General features: G+C 40.3%; 3 protein-coding genes across 3 annotated transcripts; all 3 read left to right on the top strand.

Annotated features, from left to right (window-relative positions):
- Positions 1-220: 220 nt before the first annotated feature.
- LOC108673896 (ABC transporter G family member 9-like) lies at positions 221-1,019 on the top strand (the record flags this gene model as incomplete). Its single annotated transcript, XM_018161784.1, has 2 exons — positions 221-428; positions 802-1,019. Coding segments are annotated over 2 exons (426 nt in total), but the record flags the coding sequence as incomplete, so codon positions are not given.
- Positions 1,020-1,911: 892 nt separating this feature from the next.
- Positions 1,912-12,150, top strand: LOC108673895 (ABC transporter G family member 9). Its single transcript, XM_018161783.2, has 12 exons — positions 1,912-2,106; positions 2,776-2,881; positions 4,459-4,559; positions 5,720-5,881; positions 6,382-6,475; positions 7,063-7,791; positions 8,113-8,190; positions 8,456-8,613; positions 8,703-8,901; positions 9,440-9,657; positions 10,072-10,280; positions 10,864-12,150. Exons 1-12 carry the CDS (start codon positions 1,912-1,914, stop codon positions 11,075-11,077), a joined length of 2,463 nt encoding a protein of 820 aa, XP_018017272.1. The 3' UTR covers positions 11,078-12,150.
- Positions 12,151-15,680: 3,530 nt separating this feature from the next.
- On the top strand, positions 15,681-24,704 carry LOC108673893 (carboxypeptidase B; the record flags this gene model as incomplete). The annotated part of the gene is given in 10 exon segments (XM_047879870.1): positions 15,681-15,697; positions 17,939-18,287; positions 18,775-18,899; positions 20,062-20,215; positions 20,501-20,659; positions 21,027-21,161; positions 21,552-21,642; positions 22,286-22,418; positions 23,731-23,786; positions 24,589-24,704. Coding segments are annotated over 9 exon segments (1,273 nt in total), but the record flags the coding sequence as incomplete, so codon positions are not given.
- Between the last annotated feature and the right edge of the window lie 180 nt (positions 24,705-24,884).

The raw sequence follows: 24,884 nt of genomic DNA, 5'->3' as shown, positions 1-24,884 counted from the left end.
CCATCACTACCTCTACCATCACTACCTCTACCATCACTACCACTACCATCACTACCACTACCATCACTACCACTACCATCACTACCACTACCATCGCTACCACTACCATCACTACCACTACCATCGCTACCACTACCATCACTACCATTACCTTCAGTACTAGTATTACTACCTCTACCATCACTACCTCTACCATCACTAACACCACCACCCCCCACAGGTACTGACGGCGCGCTGCTTCGCGGTGTACCGCCCCATCATCACGTCGCGGGTGAACTGGGTGCAGACGCTGGGGTTCGCGCTGCTGGCGGGGGTGCTGTGGTACCAGGCGCCCCGTACCGAGGAGGGCATCACGGACCTGCAAGGCTGGATGTTCTTCTCCACATCCTACTGGATGATGCACAGCCACTTCCAGGCCCTCAATACATGTCAGTCTTCCGTGCTAGCCATGTATTTAGCCCCTACACTGTCGTCTGTTGAAATAAACTTTGTTGATAATCTTGTGTGTGATTAAGTCCTAGTGATAGCCAACGTTGATTATCATTAGATATGAACGCTGTCATCGAATGCGGTATTTTCACCCATTATTTGTACTTGCATCACTGGTCCATAACCGTTATAATGTTAATCGCTTGGGTATTTGGTTTAAATGCATGTCTTTTGCGATCCTCCCGCGTGATATCGATCAATAAACGAACTTATGACTGGTAACTTTAACCACGGCAATAACACTTACTGTGTACATTTTTTGCAGTATTATAATTAACTTATGGTATAATTAACAACCGACCCTGCCAACAGTCCCGCGAGAGAAGGCGGTGCTGGAGAAGGAGCGGGGCAGCGGCTGGTATCGCATCAGCGCCTACTACATCGCCAAGACCCTCAGCGAACTTCCCCTCACCATAGCCCTGCCTTCCCTCTATTTCATCATCTCATACCCTCTGATGGCAGGCGTGTCCAATGCCCTCGTCATGCTGCTGCTTCTCCTTATGCTTCTCCTCAACGCCCTCGTGNGATAGGTATAAAGTTACATATTGGATGAAAAAAATCCGATAAATAGGTATAAAGTTACATATTGGATGAAAAAAGTCCGATAAATAGGTATAAAGTTACATATTGGATGAAAAAAATCCGATAAATAGGTATAAAGTTACATATTGGATGAAAAAATTCCGATAAATAGGTATAAAGTTACATATTGGATGAAAAAAATCCGATAAATAGGTATAAAGTTACATATTGGATGAAAAAATCCGATAAATAGGTATAAAGTTACATATTGGATGAAAAAAATTCCGATAAATAGGTATAAAGTTACATATTAGATGAAAAAAATCCGATAAATAGGTATAAAGGTTGAAAACTTGGACATTGGATGAAAAAATTCCGATAGATAGGGATAAAGATTAGAAACTTAAAATTGGATGAAAAAATTCCGATAATTAGGGATAAAGATTAGAAACTTAAAATTGGATGAAAAAATTCCAATAAATAGGGATAAAGGTTAGAAACTTAGAGAGAGATTGGGTGCAACCTGTAGCTTCTACTATAAGTAGGCTCTCTGTAATATGTTGGTACTGCAGACTAATGTCTTTTCTTCACTGAAAATTAAATGTTCAAATTGAAAGTTATATTTCGGGACCTTGAATATGTATTAATGACTGTAAAATACATTTTTGTTACATGCACGAGTACTTTTTAATCGAGAATACTGACTCGTACCCTTATTCTAAAGAACGAAAGGTCCATTCGTAACCTCCCAACCGAGTTTTGTTCCAAGTTATAATATCGTGCGTAATACAGTTGGTAAAAATCGTTTAAACAAACGAGAAGTTTTGTAAAAGCCAACTCCATGGCCCAGTATAAATAAACTAGTTGAAAATTAATCAATTTCTTCTAAATTAAGAATATATGGGTAAATTTTCAATGCAATGTTTAGGCTCGGGAAAGACGACATTGCTGAATGCTCTGAGCGGCCGAGTGCGGTGCGAGGGCTCCGTCTGGCTGGGGGAGCGGCCGCTGTCACGCAAACTGCGACACCTCGTGGGTTACTCCACCCAGCACGACCTCTTCCACCCACACCTCCGTCTGCGCCAGATGCTCCAGGTGCGAGATTTATATGATTTATTATATACTATATTCTCCTGTAATCTTTTCTGGTTCCACCCACACATCCGTCTGCGCCAGATGCTCCCGGTGCAACATTATTCTCCTGGGCCTATACTATCAAAAAAAGTTAAGAGATCGTAAGTTCAACAGCCAATCATTGACGGCCTTTCAAGCAAAATCTACCAATCATAGACAAGAAAATAGAGCGTAAGTACTTACGTTCACTTAGCGAGTCTTGAAAGTATGGCCCCAGATATGTCACTTTATCATCTTTCACCATAACGCTTATATCTGCATCACTTATATTTAATAACCATTTGATTTTTTTGTTTCAAAAGTAACTATACTTTTGAAATAAAAACTGAGTACATAAATGCCATTTGGTTTCATCATTATTCATACTTAGTTATCTGTGCTACCGCATAAATACCATTTATTTTCATCATTACCCATACTTAGTAATCTGTGCTACCGAGTATAACAGTGTACATTTGTCGCGCAGTTCAAAAAAATTAGTATAATATGTATGTTCGTGGCTCGTGCTGATTTTTTATTAAACCTTGTTCAACAAATCCTTTATTATACCATTTGTTTTCATCATTATCCATACTTAGTACTGTGCTACCGAGTATAAGACAGTACATTAATTAATTATTTGTGGTGCAGTTCACCGCGGAGCTGCGGTTGCCCCACGCGATGTCGCAGGCGCAGAAGGTCGCCGCCGTGGACGCCGTCATCGACCTGCTCGGCCTGCAGCACTGCCAGGAAACCAGTCAGTCCTGCCGTCCTGCCGCGACATTATCCTCTCATGCAGGATGCGCCATTATCATCCATTTTAGTCTCTTAATTATATGTCATTATCACACATTTTTCTTATCACCATTATCACCCATTTCTCTTATCACCATTATCACCCATGGGCCTGCAGCACTGCCAGGAAACCAGTCAGTCCTGCCTTGACATTATCCTCTCATGCAGGATGTGCCATTATCATCCATTTTAGTCTCTTAATTGTCTGTCATTATTGCCCATTTCTCTTATCACCATTATCACCCATGGGCCTGCAGCACTGCCAGGACACCAGTCAGTCCTGCCATCCTGCCGCGACATTATCCTCTCATGCAGGACGTGCCATTATCATCCATTTTAGTCTCTTAATTGTCTGTCATTATCGCCCATTTCTCTTATCACCATTATCACCCATTTCTCTTATCACCATTATCACCCATGGGCCTGCAGCACTGCCAGGAAACCAGTCAGTCCTGCCTTGACCTTATCCTCTCATGCAGGACGTGCCATTATCATCCATTTTAGTCTCTTAATTGTCTGTCATTATTGCCCATTTCTCTTATCACCATTATCACCCATTTCTTTCATAGTCTCTTTATTGCCGGCCATTATCTTTAATTTAAACCAGTTCATTGCCGGCCATTATCTTTTATTCTAATTTGTTCATTGCCGGCCACCATCTCTTATTCCATCAATTTCATTGAAAGCCATTATTATTTACTCCAGTCTATTCATTGCTGGCCATTATCTTGCCGTGACGCTCAATACTCGATGGAAATTTCAAAATTGTCAACATCGTTCATGTCATCAAGATGAGTTATGATGCGTTCGCCAGTTATCGCAGTTAGTCATCGTTCACCATTGTCCTCCGTCAGCTATTGTACTTTCTCGTTAATCTGAATAGTTTATTCTACATTTTAACATCTTGTACATAAAAGTTTCTTTTGCCAAATGTTATTATAATAGGTGTGTCGATCTATTGCCTCATACTTTATTTTCTCATAACCTGAAAAGCTTATTGCATATTTTTATACATATAAGTTTCTTTCACCGAAGCTTTTAATATTAGTTAATATTTATCATTGTCACCCCTCGCTATTACAATCTATTGCCTCTTACTTTATTTTCTCATGATCTGAATAGCTTATTGCATATTTTTAAACCTAGAGGTTTCTTTTACCGAAGCTTTTAATATTTGTTAATATGGTAATTATCATTGTCACCCCTCGCTATTACAATCTATTGCCTCTTACTTTATTTCTCATTATCTGAATAGCTTATTTGAACATTTTTGTACCTATAAGTTTCTTTTATCGAAGCTTTTAATATGTTTTAATATTTATCTCTGTCACCCCTCCCCATTATTCACCCCTCATATGCAGTCATCGGGGATGCCACGGTCAGAGGGACTGTCGGGCGGGGAATGTCATATTCTGATAAGCTTATTGCATATTTTTGTACTTAGAAGTTTCTTTTACCGAAGCTTTTAATATTTGTTCGTATTTATCTCTGTCACCCCTCGTAACTATTCACCCCTCATGTCATCCTCCCCTCTTGCAGTCATCGGGGACGCCACGGTCAGAGGACTGTCGGGCGGGGAGCGTAAGCGCGCCTCCATAGCGTGCGAGCTGCTCACGGACCCGCCCGTGCTGGTGCTCGATGTGAGTATTCTTAGAATAGAATAGAATATAATAGAATCGAACATGAATATAATAGAATATAATAGAAGTGTCGGCACTGAAGAAATAGACCCATGGCCTGTTGCCGATTCTTGAATTTTTCGTGACTTGATTCACAAGGGATCCGGCCTTATGAACCCGATCTGTCCATAACTGACGATTGATTGAGATAGCTGCTGGACTTATTGCCTAGTCCGTAATTTGCTAGGCATTTTAAGACTGAACATATATGCTCCTGCATTGCTTCGTCTGGACTTATTGCCTGGTCCGTAATTTGCTAGGCATTTTAAGACTGAACATATGCTCCTGCATAGCTTCGTCTAGTCTGTTCTTGAAGGCGTTCATACTTCTTGATTTACTTATATTTATTCCAACACTTTTCTCTTCAACTTCACTTCTTGTTTGTTTGTTTGTTTCCTACTACAAATCTTATAATCGATATTTAACACACTTCTACCTGTCCCATCGATCTGAAATTTTGCACACTTGCGTAAAGTTGGAGACAATACATGAATCAATTTAATGAATCAATCAAACAGAATAAGTAATTAAAAAATGTTGAGAAATTTTTTATGTATATTTGAAAAAATTGAAAAAATGTATTTTTTTTATATTTAAAAATAAGTTAAGAAATTCATTGTACATGTGTAACATCGGAGACACTGGCTTCTTTAGAAGTGTTGTCTTTTGAAAAGTAATTTTTAAACGCATATTATTCATGTTACATCTTTGAAGCATGAGTGAAGTAATGTTGGAATTTACTTATTTACTTTTATTTGTTCAAGTTACTTATAATTAGCAAGGTTGAACTCGAATCATCTCGGTAAATGATTCAACTTATTTCTTATTCTTCTAGTCTTCTTCCATTAACAAATTAACATCAGTAACTAATCACTCGATTTTCTTAAATTAATACCTAATTGAATAAATCTTGAAGCCTGCTGTAAGATATCTTCGATATCTTACTTCTGTAATATTTATCTACATTTGACATGCATCATTCTTAATATCATCGTTAAACTCGCTTGAAAAGGATAGTGATCAGTTTTAGATGATTGATGGGCAGTGTTTGATGTGTTACCTCCTCAGCACTCACTCCCTCAGCACCCACTACCTCCCTCAGCACCCACTCCCTCCCTCAGGAGCCCACCTCAGGGCTGGACGCCCACGCGGCCCACTCCCTCATCGCTAACCTGAAGGCGCTGGCGGTGCAGGAGGGGCGCGCCGTGGTGCTGTCCCTCCACCAGCCCTCCTCCAGGATTTTCCATATGTTGGACACCGTCCTGCTGCTGGCCAAGGGACAGGTCATTGTTGCCTTCACTTTGTTACCGTATATATCTTTGTTACCATATCGTCTTTATTATCATATCGTCTTTGTTATCATAGCATCTTTGTTACCTTATCGTCTTTGTTGCCATATCGTCTTTATTATCATATCGTCTTTGTTATCATAGCATCTTTGTTACCTTATCGTCTTTGTTGCCATATCGTCTTTCTTATCATATCATCTTTGTTATCATATCATTTTTATTCATATCCTCTCTGTTATCATATCATTTTTATTATCATATCCTCTTTGTTACCATATCGTCTTTATTATCATATCGTCTTTGTTATCATAGCATCTTTATCATATCGTCTTTTATTACCTTATCGTCTTTGTTGCCATATGATCTTTATTAACCTATCATCTTTGTTATGATATTATCTTTGTTATCATACCATCTTTGTTACCATACCATCTTTGTTACCTTACACTTTTCATAGTACAAATTATAAGCCTGACGACATATCCAACTTGCAGCCCGCGTATCTTGGCCCCAGCGGAGACGTGGCCCCATACATGGCCCAGCTGGGCCTACCAATCCAGCCGAACTACAACCCTGCGGACTTCTTGTGTAGGTTTAAACACGTGCCTTGTGGGCCCTTAGACCGGCCTTGAGCCTTTTCAACGTGTCTTTGATGCCTGTGTGCTATGAATAGTCAAATATACAGCTGGCACGCATATAGTACCGTCAACTGGGGTGACTTCGGCCGCCGGGGTGACTTCGGCCGCCGGGGTGACTTCGGCCGCCGGGGTGACTTCGGCCGCCGGGGTGACTTCGGCCGCGTTTTTTTATTTTGTTTTGCAACCAAAAGCGGGGTCATAAACGATGGCCAAAGTCACTCCGGCGTTTATGACCTGGTTTACGCCCCTGGCGTTTATGACCTCGACGTTTACGACCCCGTTTTTGTTTGCAAAACAAAATCAAAAATGCGGCCGAATTCACCCCAGTTGACGGTATTTAAGTAGACGAATATATAGCTGGCACGCATATATGATTGTAGTAGACGGATATAGCTGGCACGCATATAGGTAGTATTCTAGTAGACGAATATAGGTATAGCTGGCACGCATATGACGAATATGATGGTGGCAGACGAATAGGATTGTCAAGTTTGATGTAAAGATCAGATCTGAAATTAATTAATTTACGTCGTGCAGTGGAAGTGGCCACCGAATACTCTGAGCGTCTGATACGTCACTACTCGGAGACGCATCGACCAGGCAACGTCGTACGTCAGTCCAAGAACCCTCCTCCGTGGGTCTTCCATCAACGTCTCTCGTCACTCTCTGCGTCGCAATCCAAGCCCATTCTACGCACCGACGTTGACGACGAGGATGCTTCGTCGTCTCATGAACGTCTGGACGTCGGTCAGGAGCTTCCAGATTACCGGGACTTGCAATATTCGAGGCTCACGAACGCGAACGGTTATCCGCACTCCGTCGTTATTGACGTTCCGGATGAACGTTTGACGCAGCGTTTAAGCAACGTTCAACGCTGCGCATGTGGAAATATCGTTCAGTTATCTCTCGACGTTCTCCCATCAGTCGATGGCGAGAACCATTGTTCAGAAATTATTAGTTCCCCGTATCCCATAGACTTTTCGCCATCATCTACTGTAAGATTTCCGTCGGAAATCGCCGTTTCTAACCTCGATTACGAGTCTTCAGCACACCTCTTCGTTTGCGATGACTGCATAAAAATGAAGAACCATCAGCATCTCATCCACGATGGGCGAGATCGTGATTTAGTGGACTCGAGAGGAGGTCTTGACCTGGGGGATGATGATAGTGAACACCATCATGATCTGCAGAGATCTTCTTCTTTCCGAGGATTTAATGTCATTAGATCCTTGCCTGCTCCTCTGTCGGAGGATGCTTGTCTTAACAGTGAGTGTTCGGGGAGATCTGGCCATAGATATGGTAATCTTGGAATAAAGATGCCGTTAATACAATGGTGAACAATGATGCCGTTAATACAATGGTGAAAAATGATGCCGTTTATTGAAAGTATTTATTATATTATTTATTTATTGGAGTACTAGTAATTTATTTTATTATTGTATTGGCCATAGATATCTTGCTAGGTAAATAAAAATTCCGTATATATTGTAAACTTGACCATGAATCACTGCTTCTGTTTCAAAGTAGACATTTATTTATTTGCTGGTGTTTCATAAGCCATCATTAAACTTAATGCTCACTCCTCAGAGGGACCGGGGAGACCGACAGACGAGGCCCCGCGGGGCACTTTGCCCGACACGCGCACCACCAGATCCGTCAAGCGGGGTACGTAGCCCTGCTACATCATTCACTTGTGTCGCCCTGCTACCTCTGTCACTTAAGTCGCCATTGCTAAATCATTCACTTAAGTCGCCATGGCTACATCAGTGCCGCTTGAATCACGAAATCGAAACAACTTTATTATTATTACGTGGGAATCGAACCCCATAAATTGCAGCTCAGACCAGTTTGAGTTTTTATTGACATTTAGCGAGTTTATTGCAGTATTCTCATCATGACGTCCCATGTAACGTTTCACGTGTCCCAGCAGACGAGAGCGACAGCGGCCGTGAGTCGTGCAGCAGCGACCACAGCGACGTAGCGTCGTGCTCCGCGGCCTCCGTCGCGCCCTTCGCGTCATCGCGACGTCACTTGCGTCTCTACGCCGCCGACGCGCGCTGGCCTGCGTCGTACTGGACCCAGTGTCGGGTAAGGCAACCTGCTGGAGCAAGGATTGTTTGTTATTGTAATATAATTCAAACCTGACCTGTATAATTGAAACCTGACCTGTAATATATGCGCGCTGCTTCGCGGTGTACCGCCCCATCATCACGTCGCGGGTGAACTGGGTGCAGACGCTGGGGTTCGCGCTGCTGGCGGGGGTGCTGTGGTACCAGGCGCCCCGTACAGAGGAGGGCATCACGGACCTGCAAGGCTGGATGTTCTTCTCCACATCCTACTGGATGATGCACAGCCACTTCCAGGCCCTCAATACATGTCAGTCTTCCGTGCTAACCATGCACTTAGCCCCCTCCATGCTAGCCATGCACTTAGCCCCCTCCATGCTAGCCATGCATTTAGCCCCCTCCATGGAGGGGCTACTGGATGATGCACAGCCACTTCCAGGCCCTCAATACATGTCAGTCTTCCGTGCCTGTCATGCATTTAGCACCTGCACTGTCGTCTGTTGAAATATTTGTTGATAATCTTGTGTGTGATTAAGTCCTCGTGATAACCAACGTTGATTACCATTATACATTATATACCCACGCCGTCATCGAATGCGATACTTACGCTCATTTCATCACTGGTCCATAACCGTTATAGACCAGTGATGCAACCGTTAACGGTTATGATGTTAATCGCTTGGGTCTTTGGTTTAAATGCATGTCTTTTGCTATCCTCCTGCGTGATATCGATCAATAAACGAACTTATGATTAGTAACTTTAACTACGGCAATAACAGTTAGTGTATAATTTTTTTGCACTATTATAATTAACTTATGGTATAATTAACAACCGACCCTGCCTACAGTCCCGCGGGAGAAGGCGGTGCTGGAGAAGGAGCGGGGCAGCGGCTGGTATCGCATCAGCGCCTACTACATCGCCAAGACCCTCAGCGAACTTCCCCTCACCATAGCCCTGCCTTCCCTCTATTTCATCATCTCATACCCTCTGATGGCAGGCGTGTCCAATGCCCTCGGCATGCTGCTGCTGCTCCTCATGCTTCTCCTCAACGCCCTTGTGGCTCAGGTTAGCAACTGCCAGCTCGCGGTGGGATTTAGATTTTTAAAGATGTTTGTGCCTTGGTTACCACTGTACATATAAGGAAAAATGAAATGAAATTTTGTGTTCCAGAAGAGTGTTCCTGTGAACAAGATGTGAATGTTTAATAAACAGTAAAACTGTGCAGAAATTAAATGTTTCGTTCAACTCTGGTGTCATAACGTACACTGCTGACAAGAGATGTAAAAAAATGCAGTTGCATACACAACGTAATTATGAACGTAATGAAGGTTTACGCTTAAGCAGAACGTCGGGCTGCTGGTGTCGGTGACGTTTTCTGAAATACCCACTGAAACGACGATATAAATAATTTAAGAGCGTTCATATAATTTGTAAGCACGCTTATAAATTATTAACGAAGTGAATTATACGTTTGAACAGAGCGTGGGACTGCTGGTGTCGGTGACGTTCTCGGACATTGAGCACTGCTGGGCGGTGAGTGCCCTGATCACGCTCTTCCAGCAGCTGTTCGGAGGCTTCCTCTCCACGCGCGTGCCTCCATGGATGGAGTGGGCGCGCTACCTCTCCATGGTGCAGTACGCCTACACCAACATGTGCTACATCGAGTTCTCCATGGGGCTCCCTGTCGCGTGAGTACTGTCGAGTCTCGTTTCTAAAAGATTCCTTTTCAACAAAATATTGATTTTTAGAATTTTTGAAACGTCAGCGCGGTAAATGCGCATAAACTGAATAATAGTATATGCAATAGTATTACGGTGTCAACTGTAATTAAGCTGTTAGATTTTTCGACGACTCTCAAACTCGCAAAATATTCATAGCCTCTTGGCCGATTAGACCAGATCAATCGCAGAAAGACGGGATCGAACCCACAACTTTTTTCTCCAATCTTGGTACTCTGAACTGTAACCACTGAACCACCCTACCCAGAAACACAATTGTCCTGCAAACTCACTACGGTACTTTTCAATTAGTTCTACCAAGAACAGCACAAATTAATCAGACACAAGGACCTCATTGAGCGAGCATTTTGCGCTATACGAAAATTTGCGTTCTAAGTTTCAAGTCACAACCAAAGAATTGAAGAATTCTTTTTCATCTGATCCGTAGCCGTCTTACTCCTAAGTTCTTAAAACCAAGACATAAACCAAAGACTGAAACTCTTGCCTAGATTAATCGTCAGTCAGCGTTCTACAGTTCTTCCTGTACCTGTAGGTGCGCCGCCGAGCTGTCACGGTATCCGTCCTGCGCGTCGGGCAACACAACCGTCGTGCCCGTCGCAGAGATCCTCGCCTCCACCGGCGTCTCTGGGTCCTCTATAGGCCCCTCCGTCGTGTGGATGAACACCGCAGCGCTGGTCCTGTACCTGGTGGTGGCGAGGCTCCTAACTTACCTTGTATTAAGATACCGATACCGTCCTAAGTATTAATAGTTAATTATTTAGGCGATGTTTGTTAGAGGTGCGCTATGTAAACCACGGAATGCTATCCGTTCTGAATCATCTCATGGCTTCTTAGTCTCAGGATATTCTTCATGATCAGGATTTTCTGAAATTATTTTGGATGAATTAGTCCAATTAATTCAAGGAAGAAATTCGAATTAAATCTCCAATCTAAATAAATTTCAATTAAATTTAGAATATTTGACTTTGAATATACGTTAATGAAAAAGTGCAACTGTTGAAGAATTTGTCTGTGAAGAAAGCGTCAACCACTGCTACAATGTATAAAACTTATCATTATTCAGATGCTATGCGATCCATTACTTAGGAACTCAATATGATATGTAAGGACCGCGTGCTTGTTTGTATATTTCTCAATAAGTACGGCTAAATTATAACTAGCCATTTATCAATTTTAATCGCCAATTTTAAAATCAGCACAAATAGGCAGTATATTGAATGTATATAAATTATCCCTTGCAATGATTGATGAATAGTTCCATGCTCGTGAGTGCAAAGTTTTCGGTTAAATAAAAGCTTGGATAAATGAATAATATCAAATCGAATAGTGTTGTACAATTTTAAAGGTTCGAACATTTTCATTATAGTAGCATAATAGCTGAGCGTGCTGTGAACTGCCAGCATGACGGTACGTCGAACTTTACTCTTAGCGACATATTCCGAACTTTGTGCTTGTTCAGGCGTGCTTGTTTCATTTGTGCGAGGTTCGCAATCGTATGCTTTTACGTACTATCGCCTTTAATTTTGGATTTATGTGCCCTCTTCGATCTTGCAGTGGCACATCGTTGCAACTCAGAATCTTGGGATTTGTTTGTTCACTGTATTTTGGAACAGAGGATCCTTTACGTTTCTTCCTCATTTCGTTATGTGAACCTAAGAATTTAGTGCGCTTCTCGCTTGCCATCATGGAACTAAGAATGTTGTACGCTTTTCACTTGTCATCTTGGGAACGAAGAATCTAGTGCGCTTTTTCACTTGCCATTGGAATGAAGAATCTAGTGCGCTTTTCGCTTGCCATCTTGGGAATGGAGAATCTAGTGCGCTTTTTNAAATGAAGAATGTAGTGCGCTTTTCGCTTGCCATCTTGAGAACGAAGAATCTAGTGCGCTTTTCGCTTGCCATAGAGGGAACGAAGAATCTTGTACGCTTTTTCACTTGCCATATTGGCAACTAAAAATCTTGTACGATTTTTACTTGCCATCTTAGGAATGAAGAATCTTGTACGCTTTTTCGCTATACGAGTCATCTTTTGAACTAAGATATATGTGCACTTATTCACATGCCATCAATGGGACTAAGAATCATTTTTGTACCTTCGGTCGCTATTCTTTTTGGAATGTATTATCTTTTCACCATTGTCTTGGCACCTCAAGTTCTCTGTTTAATCGTTATTCCTTGGTAGAAGCGCCTCCTTAGTATCCTTGAATTTAAGTTACCACCGAATTCGTAAAATGCAGTTGACCCGACGAAATCGTGATCAGGTAGGAACATGGCTGTGATTTTAGAATGTGTGTAGGCTTTCCATTAAATCTTATTGTAGTCTTATTATTATCGAAAATCTAGCCATGTCTTTCGAATGCATCGCTACCGCCAACTTTAATACCATAAAACGCAGCTATGTTTAATTATAACTTTCCGAAACTGCACAACTAACTGGTGACTTTCTTGGACTTTGAATAATCGTTGAATATTTGACTTTGCTGTGATATTTTGACATACGCGGTACCTGCTACCTCTCCGACTCGTGATCTGTGACCTAACTTCGACCCAGAATTCATCTCGTGAATTTAAAAGTTGTTGTACGTTGGCGGTGGCAGTGCCGGTGTTGGTAGTTCTGCGTTAGCGTTGTAGCTCCTCGAATTGTGCAGCACAAAATATTCCAACATTTAAATGAAGGCTGTTATTTGTGGTTATATTTAGAGGGCAATAGGGCAGTTCGTGTAGACCAAGAGGTACTGAGAGACCAATTGAAGTGATTCGTGTAAACCAAGAGGTAATATGTCACCAACTAGGGTAATTCGTGTAGACCTGAAGGTAATGAGAGACCAATTGAAGTAATTCGTGTAGACCAGTAGACCAAGAGGTAATATGTCACCAACTAGGGTAATTCGTGTAGACCTGGAGGTAATGAGAGACCAACTGAAGTAATTCGTGTAGACTAGGGGGTGATGAGAGGTTAACTGGAATAAATCTTGTAGATTAGGGGTAATGAGAGGTTAATTGAGGTAATTTGTGCTTTTAAAGGCAAATAGAGGGCAACTGTGATATTTTCGTGTAGAAGATTTTATGGTGATTTAGTTGCGAACTGGGATAGGTGACGGGTCCGGAGTATTGTGGGCAATTCGTGAAGTGAGTGAAGTGAACAAATTGGTGGAGTTTGTAGATGGTTTAGTGGTGATGCGGGGACGAATCGAAGCAGTTAGTGAAGATAGTTTGTGAGGCAAGTACTCGTAGTTCGGTACAGTACAGGTTTAGAAGTGATTCGGCGGTGCAGTTCGTGCTGATGGTTAATTGGCGAAGTACGATGAACTAACTTGATCCGTAAGGATGATGATACTGATGTAGGCCATATACAATTTTGGAATGATCCTGTAATCGAAAGGTAATGCTTTCTCTGCTCTTGTACATATTACGCCCTCATGGTGATAAATTTGTACAGTCGTTCAGATTAGTTATACCGTGTACAGAAAAAACGACGACTTCCCAAGAATATCATCTCCCAGAAATACAACTCATCAAGCCCCGATTTAATCACCCCGAGTTAAACATTCCTTCATAAAATAGTATTAAAAATTGATGAAAATGTAATGTATTCAACTCCATATTTTCATTTTTTTTCAGTGACCTAACGACTAAATTTTCAGTCAAATTCTGTGTCTAGGCATTGAGAGCGGCAACATGCGGCCACTTTATTCAGTAGCTTTAAGGTTCCGGTGCTAATATATTCACTAGCTTAGTTCGTAGAAATATCATGAAAAGCTGTTAACGTATTACGTAATTTGTAGAGGGCCTTCTGAAATTCGTATTCGTAGCTCGCCCACCCTGCCTCGGCGGGGTGAACAAAAATCATATTAATTAAAATTTTCATCAGAGTCTTTCTTCTGGAGGATAATATCCAAATCCTCCTAATTCTCCAAAAAAATCATATTGTATCATTTTGCAAATTGTATCATTGCATCATCATCGAGAACGATGCTTGTAACTGCGCCATCGAGATTTTGGGTCGCGCCCAACGTTGCTCAAATTTCCCATCATGGTAGATGATGCTGGTCTCTTTTGTACATTTTCTGTCAATTCTTCTCCCTTTTACATTCCGCTTCGTAGTTTTGTTTTTCATAAGTAATTAGTGTCATTCTTTTAATAGCTATTCCGCCGTTGCTGGTTCGACGGTCGCGAATGGCCTCGAATATTTTAATTTTCTCTGGAATAATTTGTTTACTATTTAAATGCTCTCGGTTTACTACTTAAACGGTTCGGTGCAAAGACTAGACCTCGAGCGTGTAAAATTCTGATCCAGCTTCCACTGAAATTCAAAATCAAACTTATTCGTGTTTAAACTTGTTTTTATATTTTCTTTTTAGAGACTTAAAAAGGTAATTAATAATAAATTATTGAAAAAACTTGTTCCCTTGTTTGTATTTCATCGTAGAAGAATGTTATTTGTGTCAAATATAAAAAAATTGTTGAAATTTTCTTGTTGAATATCAGTTTTTCATATTTAAAAATTTTTTTTCTTTCAGTAAGTGTTATTGCTTCTCCTCCCATCCTATTTGCTGCTTCAGTTAACGAATCATGTATTTAATAATAATAAAAGATGGGTCACGGAAAAGATGGGTCACGGGTGCTATATCTCAAGTCAGAACTCCGTTCCATTTTAGTGTTTAATTTTTATACGAATTTTTCAGAGGTGAATAAAGTTTGATGTGATTACCGGTAGCTGTTAATGTTCTTGTTGTTTTATATATATTGTGCGAGGTGAATTGAAGCGTCATCATGCCAATAAAAATAGTCCTTTCTGACCAATAAATTTATTACGAGTTTTTTCCTGGCTTTCATTTCGTACACGTGGCATGTCTTCAACATATGTCCAACATGTCTTCAACCTTTTTTTGACGCGCTGTTCAAGTTACCGTAAGCACTCTAACAACTTGAGATATAGATAAGAATCAGTAAGCTAATCAGTGACACTAAACGTGTCTAATTGAACAGCATAACTTTCAACTGTAACGCCCTGCTAAAACTTGTCTCAAGAAACAAACTTACATTCAACCGATAATTTTTAATTGAGATTTTTATATTCGATTGGATTTAGTCTGAAAATGATCAAGGATTATAAAGAATTTCGACGCTTAAAAGTCACTTGAGAAGTGACCATTAACTATTATTATTTTTATTCACTATTATTGATCACTGGACACGATTCATGAAGAATACGATTTTTAATGCCTTTACTCAGAGAAGTTAATGGGTCCTTTTGTCCAAATCGTAACACACTGTCTATATTTTATATCCAATTTTAGCCCATTGGTCGGGCTAAAATTGGTCATGATGACTAATTTTCACTGTTCCCTTTACCACGTTTTACTGATTTTCACTTTCAGAGCTGTTAAATTGTTAGGTACCAATTAAACCCAGTTTAGGCAAGGGGCTTTATGGACTAGTTTCCAGTGCTCCTATAAGAATAAATAAGAAAGAAAGAATTTTATGCGTGGACTTAAATTCCCGATCATGCGGCGCGAAAATCGATAGAAACATCGCCGGAAGACGTAGTCCAGTTTCAATACTTCGGTTAAGGTCCATAATTATGCCTTCATTTCCAAGGTCCCGGATCTCATTCATTCCTGGAATTTTCAGTATATATTAACGGCCTGGACACGTGCATGCACGCGGTAATAAATGTGGGTCAAAACCCTGCAGTGTACCAGCGCGAGCAAGTATAGATTGAAGAAAGTATTCTTTACATGAAATTTAGAATGCGAATCCCACCTCAACTCACATTTATAGCTGAATTATAGAAAAGGGATCTATTGTTTAGGGTCAGATCTACTGTGTTAAGCGTCAATATGAATGGGTGTACATTTTAAAGTGCAACACATTGATTAACTTAAACATTGTATGATTTCCGAATAAAGATATGCATTTGTACCTTATATTCATATTCTTCAGGTTTATTAACCCAGATTACGAGCATGGGAAATTAGTTATAGCATTGACGAGGCTAATTCAATATATTTTCAATTTCGCTTATGTATTAACACTTAATTGAATTCTAACAATTTGTAGAAGGTTTTCCCGGTTAAGTGCATTGGATATGTTAGTAACAAGGATACAAATTTCTTCCGTATCTACGGTCAGCCCTCGTGGATATGACGTCAACCTTTCATGGGGGTGGGATCGATATACCTGCCTCCCTCATCCCTACTCCCCTCCTTATTCATCCCCATCACACATTCCCCAAGGCTGTTGGAATGAGGCCGAGTTCAGCAGGGCATTCATCCTCAGCTGAGTTATGCATGTGATTGATATTTGGTCATTGATAATGTTTGTTTTAATTCCATTAATTGATGGAAACATTCAATTTAATTAAATATGTTTTGAATTAGAATGGTTTTAAAAAGTAGTCTTAAGAAAGATATCACACTGAATTCAAAGTTCCTAATGAAATCGATTCAAGTTCGACTTGAATTATTAAAAAAATTGCCACCAAATAAATTGGAAGAATTAACGACAGAATAGTAGTTTTGGCAGATACTTAAATGCTGGGGACGACTTCCGTAGACTTCCATTTAAGCATTTACTCTACTTTTTCATCTGAATTGCAATCAGTACAACTTCAGAGTCATTACAATGCTGTGTTTCCAATACTGATTTATTATCTTATTCTCAGAAACATACTGTGGTAATGGAACTGTTGATAAATTCATCAGAGTTACATATATATAGTAATTTGGTAAATGGACGAAATAATAAAAGACTTCTGATCCCATTATTACCTTTCTTTCATTCTCAAAACTATATGCATCAAAATACTCACGGATCTCCGTATTAGTCCCAATGGTCGGTTGCCACATGCAGAAAGCCCGTCTGCTTCATCCGTTAACCTCATTGCTGACAGGTGGTAATTTACGGTGCTTCCTATTTGTCATTCGCATCACATCTCGTCAGATACAAGCACGTGAACCTTTCACGGACGTCCGGAAAACACTGATGACCCTGACCCCGCCGGTGGCAGCCAATCAGAGCCCGGCCCGCTGACGCTAGGGGATACTTAAGCATTCAACGCGCATCCAGCGCGGCCAGTGAGCAAGAAGTCGGCGTGTATAACGCATTTCGAATATCACGAGAAAGAAGAAATTGAGGATTAGGAATTAATTTTGATGGTTATTTTTAAAAGAAAGATAGAAATCAAATTACACAGAGAAAGATTACTTTTTTGTATTAATGTTTAAGGGCTAACCGTTGTACTTACAAGAGATTCATTTGACACGGAAGCCGCCAGTGCGAAAAAATTTTTTGCAAGAAATCACTTAATCATGAGTTACATCAATAGAATATTTTATTATTTTTAATTAAGAATAAATAAGAGGTTCTTAAAAATCAGCAATGTTCTACGAGTTAAAGTATTGTATCAGCTTCTAGCAAGTGCATAAAAGTTCTGAATCGTTAAGTGCATGGCAATTTTTCTCTGAAATTTTGTTGTTATTGAGTCGTGCATGTAACATTGAGCGGATCAGTGGATGTAACGTTCGCCAGCATTTTTTCAATAATCTCAGAATCAGCTACCACGTATATGAGTGTTTCTAATCATAAATTCTTCTTCCCTTTCAGATATATATAATATTGAATTACGAAATCCATTTGCATGATAGAATCATGCTTAACCCTTGCAGAGCTCCTGCTAGACTTAATGTAGCTCCTTCAGCCATTTTGTCAGCCATGTTGCTCGCGATGTTACCAGCCATACCGTCAGCCATCTCATCAACCATACCAAGAGTGACGCGATCATCTGGTCCAACAGCCAGGCGATCAGCCATTCTACCCGCCATGTTGAATATTGTTCTGACAGCAATTTTGATTTCGAGTGCAAAAACCACCGCGCAAAGTATTGCTATCACGAGGGAGAACGATGCGGTCTCTTATCACGGATACAAACTTTACCGGGCCAGCGTATTTCCAGGTTTGTATTTTAGTACAATATAAATACTTTCTGTTTGAAAAATATAAATACAGTAGTTCTTAGTAATTGATGTGTAGTAATGTACTCCATATTGTTTCCTCCGAACGAGAATCTCGAATAAGAAAATTTTATATGATTTGGGGTATCAACTTGTTCTCTTTTATTTCCTACGAATTTGTCTTCATTAACTATGGCTGCCCTAAGCATATAATTTTGACTATTTAATGATACCATGATATTTTAATACTGTTTATAAAATTTGTAGGCATCTACTTCATATGGTTTCCAACGAACGAGGATCTCGAGTGAGAAAATTATATAAGATCTGGGGTATCAACTTGTTCTATTTTCTTTCATAAGAATTTGTATTAATGAACTATGACTTAGCATATTATTTTGACTATTAATGATGCTGTGATATTTTAATACAATTTACAAAATTATTTTTTCAACGTTGTTTTCATGGTTTCTCCAATCGTCATTGCAGGCCAGCTGCCGATCGTTGACTCGCTGGACGGCGCCGATGGCGTCGAGATCTGGAATTGGTTGTACAAACCCGATAATTTTACGTATGAGATGGACGTGCTCTCCGCCCCTGAGAGGGACAAACAGGTGTGATACGGTGGGATAAGTAAGCTTGAGACTTCTAAGCAATTGGGAATGATTTGTTCATATAAGATGGACGTTCTCTCCACCCCTGAGAGGGACAAACAGGTGTGATACGGTGGGATAAGTGAGCTTGAGACTTCTAAGCAATTGGGAATGATTTGTTCATATAAGATGGACGTACTCTTCGCCCCTGAGAGGGACAAACAGATGTGATACACGAGGATAAGTTAGCATATGACTCCTTTGTTCTAGGGGGACTGATTAGTTTGTATGAGATTGACGTTCTCTCCGCGCTTGATCGAGAGGGACAAACAGGTGTGATACATGAGGATAAGTTAGCATAAGACTCCTTTGCTAGTGGGAGTGATAAGTTCGTATGAAATGGATGTACTCTTCGTCCCTGAGAGGGACAAACAGGTGTGACAAATGAGGATAAGTAAGCATAAGACTCTTTTGCTAGTGGGAGTGATTAGTTCGTATGATATGGACGTACTCTTCGTCCCTGAAAGGAACAAACAGGTGTGATACGGGGGGATAAGTAAGCATAGGACTCCTTTGCCAGTGGGAGTTATTAGTTCGTATGATATGGAAGTACTCTTCGTCCCTGAAAGGGACAAACAGGTGTGATACGGTGGGATAAGTAAGCATAAGACTCCTTTGCTAGTGGAACTGATTAGTTCGTATGAGAGGGACGTAATCTCCACGCCTGAGAGGGACAAACAGGTGTAATACATAAGGATAAGTAAGCATAAGACTCCTTTGCTAGTGGAACTGATTAGTTCGTATGAGATGGACGTTCTCTCCGCGCTTGAGAGGGACAAACAGGTGTGATGCATGAGGATAAGTTAGCATAAGACTCCTTTGCGAGTGGGACTGATTAGTTAGTGGGACGTTCTCTCTGCCCTTCAGCGGTACAAACTGGTGCACAACAGGGGGAACATGTTAGCATAAGATTTATTTGCTAGTGAGACTGACGCGCGACTCGTAATTTCTTACTGCTGCGTGGTACTTTATATCTCGATAGAGCAAATTGATACTAGTTTGAGACTGCGCTGGAAAAAAATTAAATGGAACTAATTGCAGTCAATTGGGCGACATGAATACCAAATGATGAGTGCGTTTCCAAGAATAAATTAAGGCATATTAACTTATGTTTCATCTACAGGTCAAGGAGGTTTTCGATGACGTACAGCTTAAATATGATGTCGTTATTGACGACCTGCAGAAAGAGATTGAGACTGAAAACGTCAACGAGGGCTTCCTTCTCGACAACAGGAATGGGCACCCCATGTCGTGGGAGTCCTATCACAGTTTTGAAGGTAAATGCGCGTACGTTTGAATTGTTGTATTTCTTGTTTTAAGTTTCAGATAACTCAGTTTTCAAAATGCAGGCCATTAGAAAATAAATTTTTGGAAATGACTCAAATTTATATGAAAGCTTTGTTCAAACTTTCAAAATATGTAAGAAACTGAAGCAAATACTTCGAAAAGTGTCATACTTCCCAAATTGATTTCTAAACAAAGATTGATTCTGATCTGGCGTCTCATCAGCTCAAGAATTCAAATTTCACTGAATAATTTTAAATGGCAATTGATCATTTCAGACATGGAAACCTACATGTACTACTTAGAACAGACGTATCCAGACTACGTAACGGTCCTAAACATCGGTTCATCTTTCGAAGGCCGAGATTTGCTTGTCGTCAAAGTTTCCACCTCAGATTCTGGCAACACCTCTCGGCCCGCCATCTGGGTCGACGGAGGTGAGATAAAAGAGAATATTTCAGCACTTGAAGAAGTTGAAATGTTGAAGTTACTTATGTTTGCGCATTTCATGTCCGAACTAATTTTATTATCCGCTACCATGTCAACCTTAGCATATTTTCAATTTTTACTTTTTTCGTAATGCAAATAAATGTTTTGGCGAAGGAAAGATGAGAACCATTTACTCTGTGTCAATTTATGGCTAAGAACGCTAATTTGATCGGGGTTCAGTGTTCAATTATACATTTACATCACAAGGAAAACAAAATTACAAAACACGATGAGTTGAAAGTCCTAACCCCTAACTAATTAAAAAGAGTTCGAGTTATAACATTAGTGTCAATAAGACATTTGTTTTATATGCAGGCATGCACGCGAGAGAATGGGTGTCTCCGGCGGTAGTAAGCTACCTACTGCAGCGTCTGGTGGAGATACCAGACAACTATACCAGTATTGTGGACGCCTTCGATTGGTACATCATGCCCATGGTCAACCCTGATGGTAAATTTAGACTACATGAAAGAAATGGTGTAAAATCAGTTACTGGCATGGATTTTTTCAATTATGTTGGAAGCTTGAGAATTATGCTTCTTTGGAGTATATTTTCCTCTGTCTTATTTCTCATAAACGTTGCTGGGAGTGATATTATAGTTGAGAAACTCAATTGTTGTCATATTTTTGAGTTTGAGTTCATTCTACATTACCGCACAACTCGTGAGTTTTAGAGTAGAATGACAAAAATTATCGCCGAGAATTTTTGACTTCCTTTGTTGAATTTAATAACTGACCTCTACGATTGTCTCAGCTTTTTATCCTAGTTTTCGTAGTGATTTTTCCCGCTCATTGCTAGACTCAAAGACTCAATGTGCTGTATTTTCAAAATTCCCTCAGGGTACGAGTACTCTCGCACGCACGACAGACTGTGGCGCAAGACTCGCTCAAAGCATCACGACAGTCCATGCTTCGGTGCCGACCTCAACAGGTGAGTGTCACTTTCAAGTCCCGCACTCTCAACTGGGACTTTTCCAACGACGATATGGTGAATTTACTTGCGTCTTCTTTGCCTTTAAATTCTGGAGAACTGTTGAAATTGTTAGAGGTCTTGAAATCTCAAGCACCCTCTTCGGTGCCGAACTCAACACGTCAGTCTCACTTTCAAGTCCCGCACTCTCAACTGGGACTTTTCCAATGACGATATGGTGAATTTACTTGCGTTTTCTTTGCCTTTAAATTCTGGAGAACTGTTGAAATTGTTGGAGGTCTTGAAATCTCAAGCACCCTCTTCGGTGCCGAACTCAACAGGTGCATGAGTGTCACTTTCAAGTCCCGCAGTCTAAACTGGGGCTTTTTCAACGACGATATGGTGAATTTACTTGCGTTTTCTTTGCTTTTAAATTTTGGAGAACTGTTGAAATTGTTGGAGGTCTTGAAATCTCAATTAAGCACCCTCTTCAATAGAGCTGGTAGAATCACCTCAAATTGGGGTAAGACTTTCTTAAACTTGGCTACTGCAATATTTTCTAGTAAAGTTATTTAGTCCCTTGCACATTTCCCCGACTTTGACAACTGGTACGCGACATTTTACTAACGCCTTATATTTATTTGAGTTTTCTCGATTGCTTCAGGAATTTCGGCTACATGTGGAACTCAGGAGGTTCATCGGGTGACCCCTGCAGCGACATCTTCAGGGGCGTGAAGCCCTTCTCGGAGCCTGAATCCCGCGCCCTTAGAGATTTCCTGCTTCTGCACCGTGACCAGGTACTAAGTTAATACTTATTTGCTATGACTCACCCTACCATGCTTATGGTGCAATGTGTGAACTTTATGCAGCTATTCTAAACCTCGAATATTTTTCAAATCACTCTCTAGTCTGAAAAATAAACTTCTGTACTTTAAAATTTAATTAGTGGAAGTTATTAATTTCCTAAGGTGAGGGAAACTGACGGTAGGCTGCAGGCTTGGAGTTACGAAACTGATAACGTTCACGGGTAGAGAAAAATTCACTAAAGTTCTGAAATGATAGTTTCAAAACCCGGCAATGTCTTCAGTGGTTTTCCTGGTTTAAAAACCCTGCAATGTTTTTTATTCGCACCTCCCAAGACTAACCTCGACTGTGGCTGCTTAATGGCATTTTATCCTTCTCCCGCCTCTTGCTCCTTTTACTTTCCTATATTTCATTTCTTAACATTCTTCAATGCCTTCAATATTTTTGCTCACTGTCAACGTTTTTTTCTGCATTTTCTTTTCATTTTATTTCTCATAATAAATTTTATTTTCTCAGTGTCCTTTGATACTTCACGCTGGAGTTTTTTTGATTGGAAATTATGATTATTTTCAGAGTATTTTTATGGTAACAAGACTAATTTGTGGAATTTTCTTTCTCTCAATAAATTTTACTACCTCAGTGTTTGTTGATACTTCACGTTGAAGTTTTGTTGAGTTAATATTAGTGTTATATTCAGGGTATTTTTATGGCAAAAAAAATAATTGATGTAACTTATTTGCTTAAATCGCAAGTTAACTAAAAATTTAAGAGCAAAGAAAAGTCCCCAAAAATTCATGTCTTTCTAGAAAACGGTTCGGAATCCAGCTCCATCGTCAGTTCGTAGAATCTAGAATTTACATAGATAGTCACAAATTAGTACAATTGAAAGCGCAGAACACAATTAAAAACCTAAATTTACAACTAGGGCACAAAAAACCTATCTATTCACAATTTCAAGGGGATCAGAGCTAACGGCTGAATTCAAACTGGGCCTAATTTTTAAATTGTACAATGATTCTAAAATACGCAAATCTGAAGTACCGGAGGTGGAAGCTAACACCCTAAAGTCACTGTCAGAAACAGGGACATCACACTGCTCGGCGTGAGCGCGCACAGCCGAATGAGGGGGGCGCGATAGCAACTGTCCGGTCCTACAACTCCTTCCCTTATGCTCAGCAACTTTTCTTTGCTTTTAAATTTTTAGTTAAAAAATTATTTTGGAATTTGGCCGGAAAAGAGACCATCATGCAACCTTGGTTGGTATTATTGCTAATTATCTTCTCAACGTCCTTTTTGCACCCCCAGCTGAAGGTGTACGTGTCGATCCACGCCTACAAGCAGCTGTGGATGTACCCGTGGGGGCACACGAATGAGACATCAAAACAAATAAGACACCGCTGAAAATTCCGTGTCTTCTATGTACTTCAAAATTTTGCGCGTGAATAAAGAGGCAAATAACATTTCATCATATTTTTCTTTGAATTTTACCAACTGGGGCAAGAGCCTATTGGATAATAAATAAGTAGAGTAGTCTGTTGGTTAAGTAATATTCTAAGTAAATAATAATATTTCATTAAATATTAACAATATTAATAGAATGATACAGAAAATAATAACCGTTAAATTGATAATTGTTGAAGGAGTTTTAAAATGTGATTTTGAAACTGTAAAGTATGTTTTTGAAGTCATGCCTTTTGTTGGTGTCGTAGTGAGAAAAATGTTATTTACATACTATAAATAAGATTTTGTACTAATGTCGAGCCAAATTCCATCACTCAATGCGCCTTTTAACTTGATAATGAATGATAGAAACATTTGAAACGTCGTTAGAGAAATAAAAATGTCCTTCGGTAATCCGATTTCCGATTTACCCGTGCAAACTAAAAATCTTGTTCGATCTATTGAAAAAACTAATAAGAAAACTATCAATTAAACGAATTCTCTGGTCTTCAATGAAACCTGCTTAAAGGAACAAATTTTGCCAACATATACTAATATAAATAAGATATGCCTTATCCTGACAGATATCATCACGGCAGGATGGCTGACATGCTGTACGTCATCTCAGGCTCCTCTAATATCTGTCTAATATCTGTCAGCTGTCTAATCTCTAATATCTAATATCTGTCAGCTGTCTAATCTGATATCTGTCTATCCTGACAGATATCATCACGGCAGGATGGCTGACCTGCTCTACGTCATCTCAGGCTCCTCTAATGACTACGCTCACGGCCACCTCGGCATCCCGTACTCCTTCGCCCTCGAGCTTAGGGATCGAGGTGAGGGATGAGGGGTTGTAGGGGAGTGAGGGATAGAGGTGAGGGGTGAGGGGTTGTAGGGGAGTGAGGGGTTGTAGGGGAGTGAGGGATATAGAGGTGAGGGGTGAGGGGTTGTAGGGGAGTGAGGGATATAGAGGTGAGGGATGAGGGGTGTAGGGGAGTGAGGGATAGAGGTGAGGG

The sequence above is a fragment of the Hyalella azteca genome, unplaced genomic scaffold (assembly GCF_000764305.2).
Source record: "Hyalella azteca isolate HAZT.00-mixed unplaced genomic scaffold, Hazt_2.0.2 contig4066, whole genome shotgun sequence".
In the NCBI taxonomy this organism is placed as follows: domain Eukaryota; kingdom Metazoa; phylum Arthropoda; class Malacostraca; order Amphipoda; family Hyalellidae; genus Hyalella; species Hyalella azteca.
This window is presented reverse-complemented; position numbering and strand designations above follow the sequence as displayed.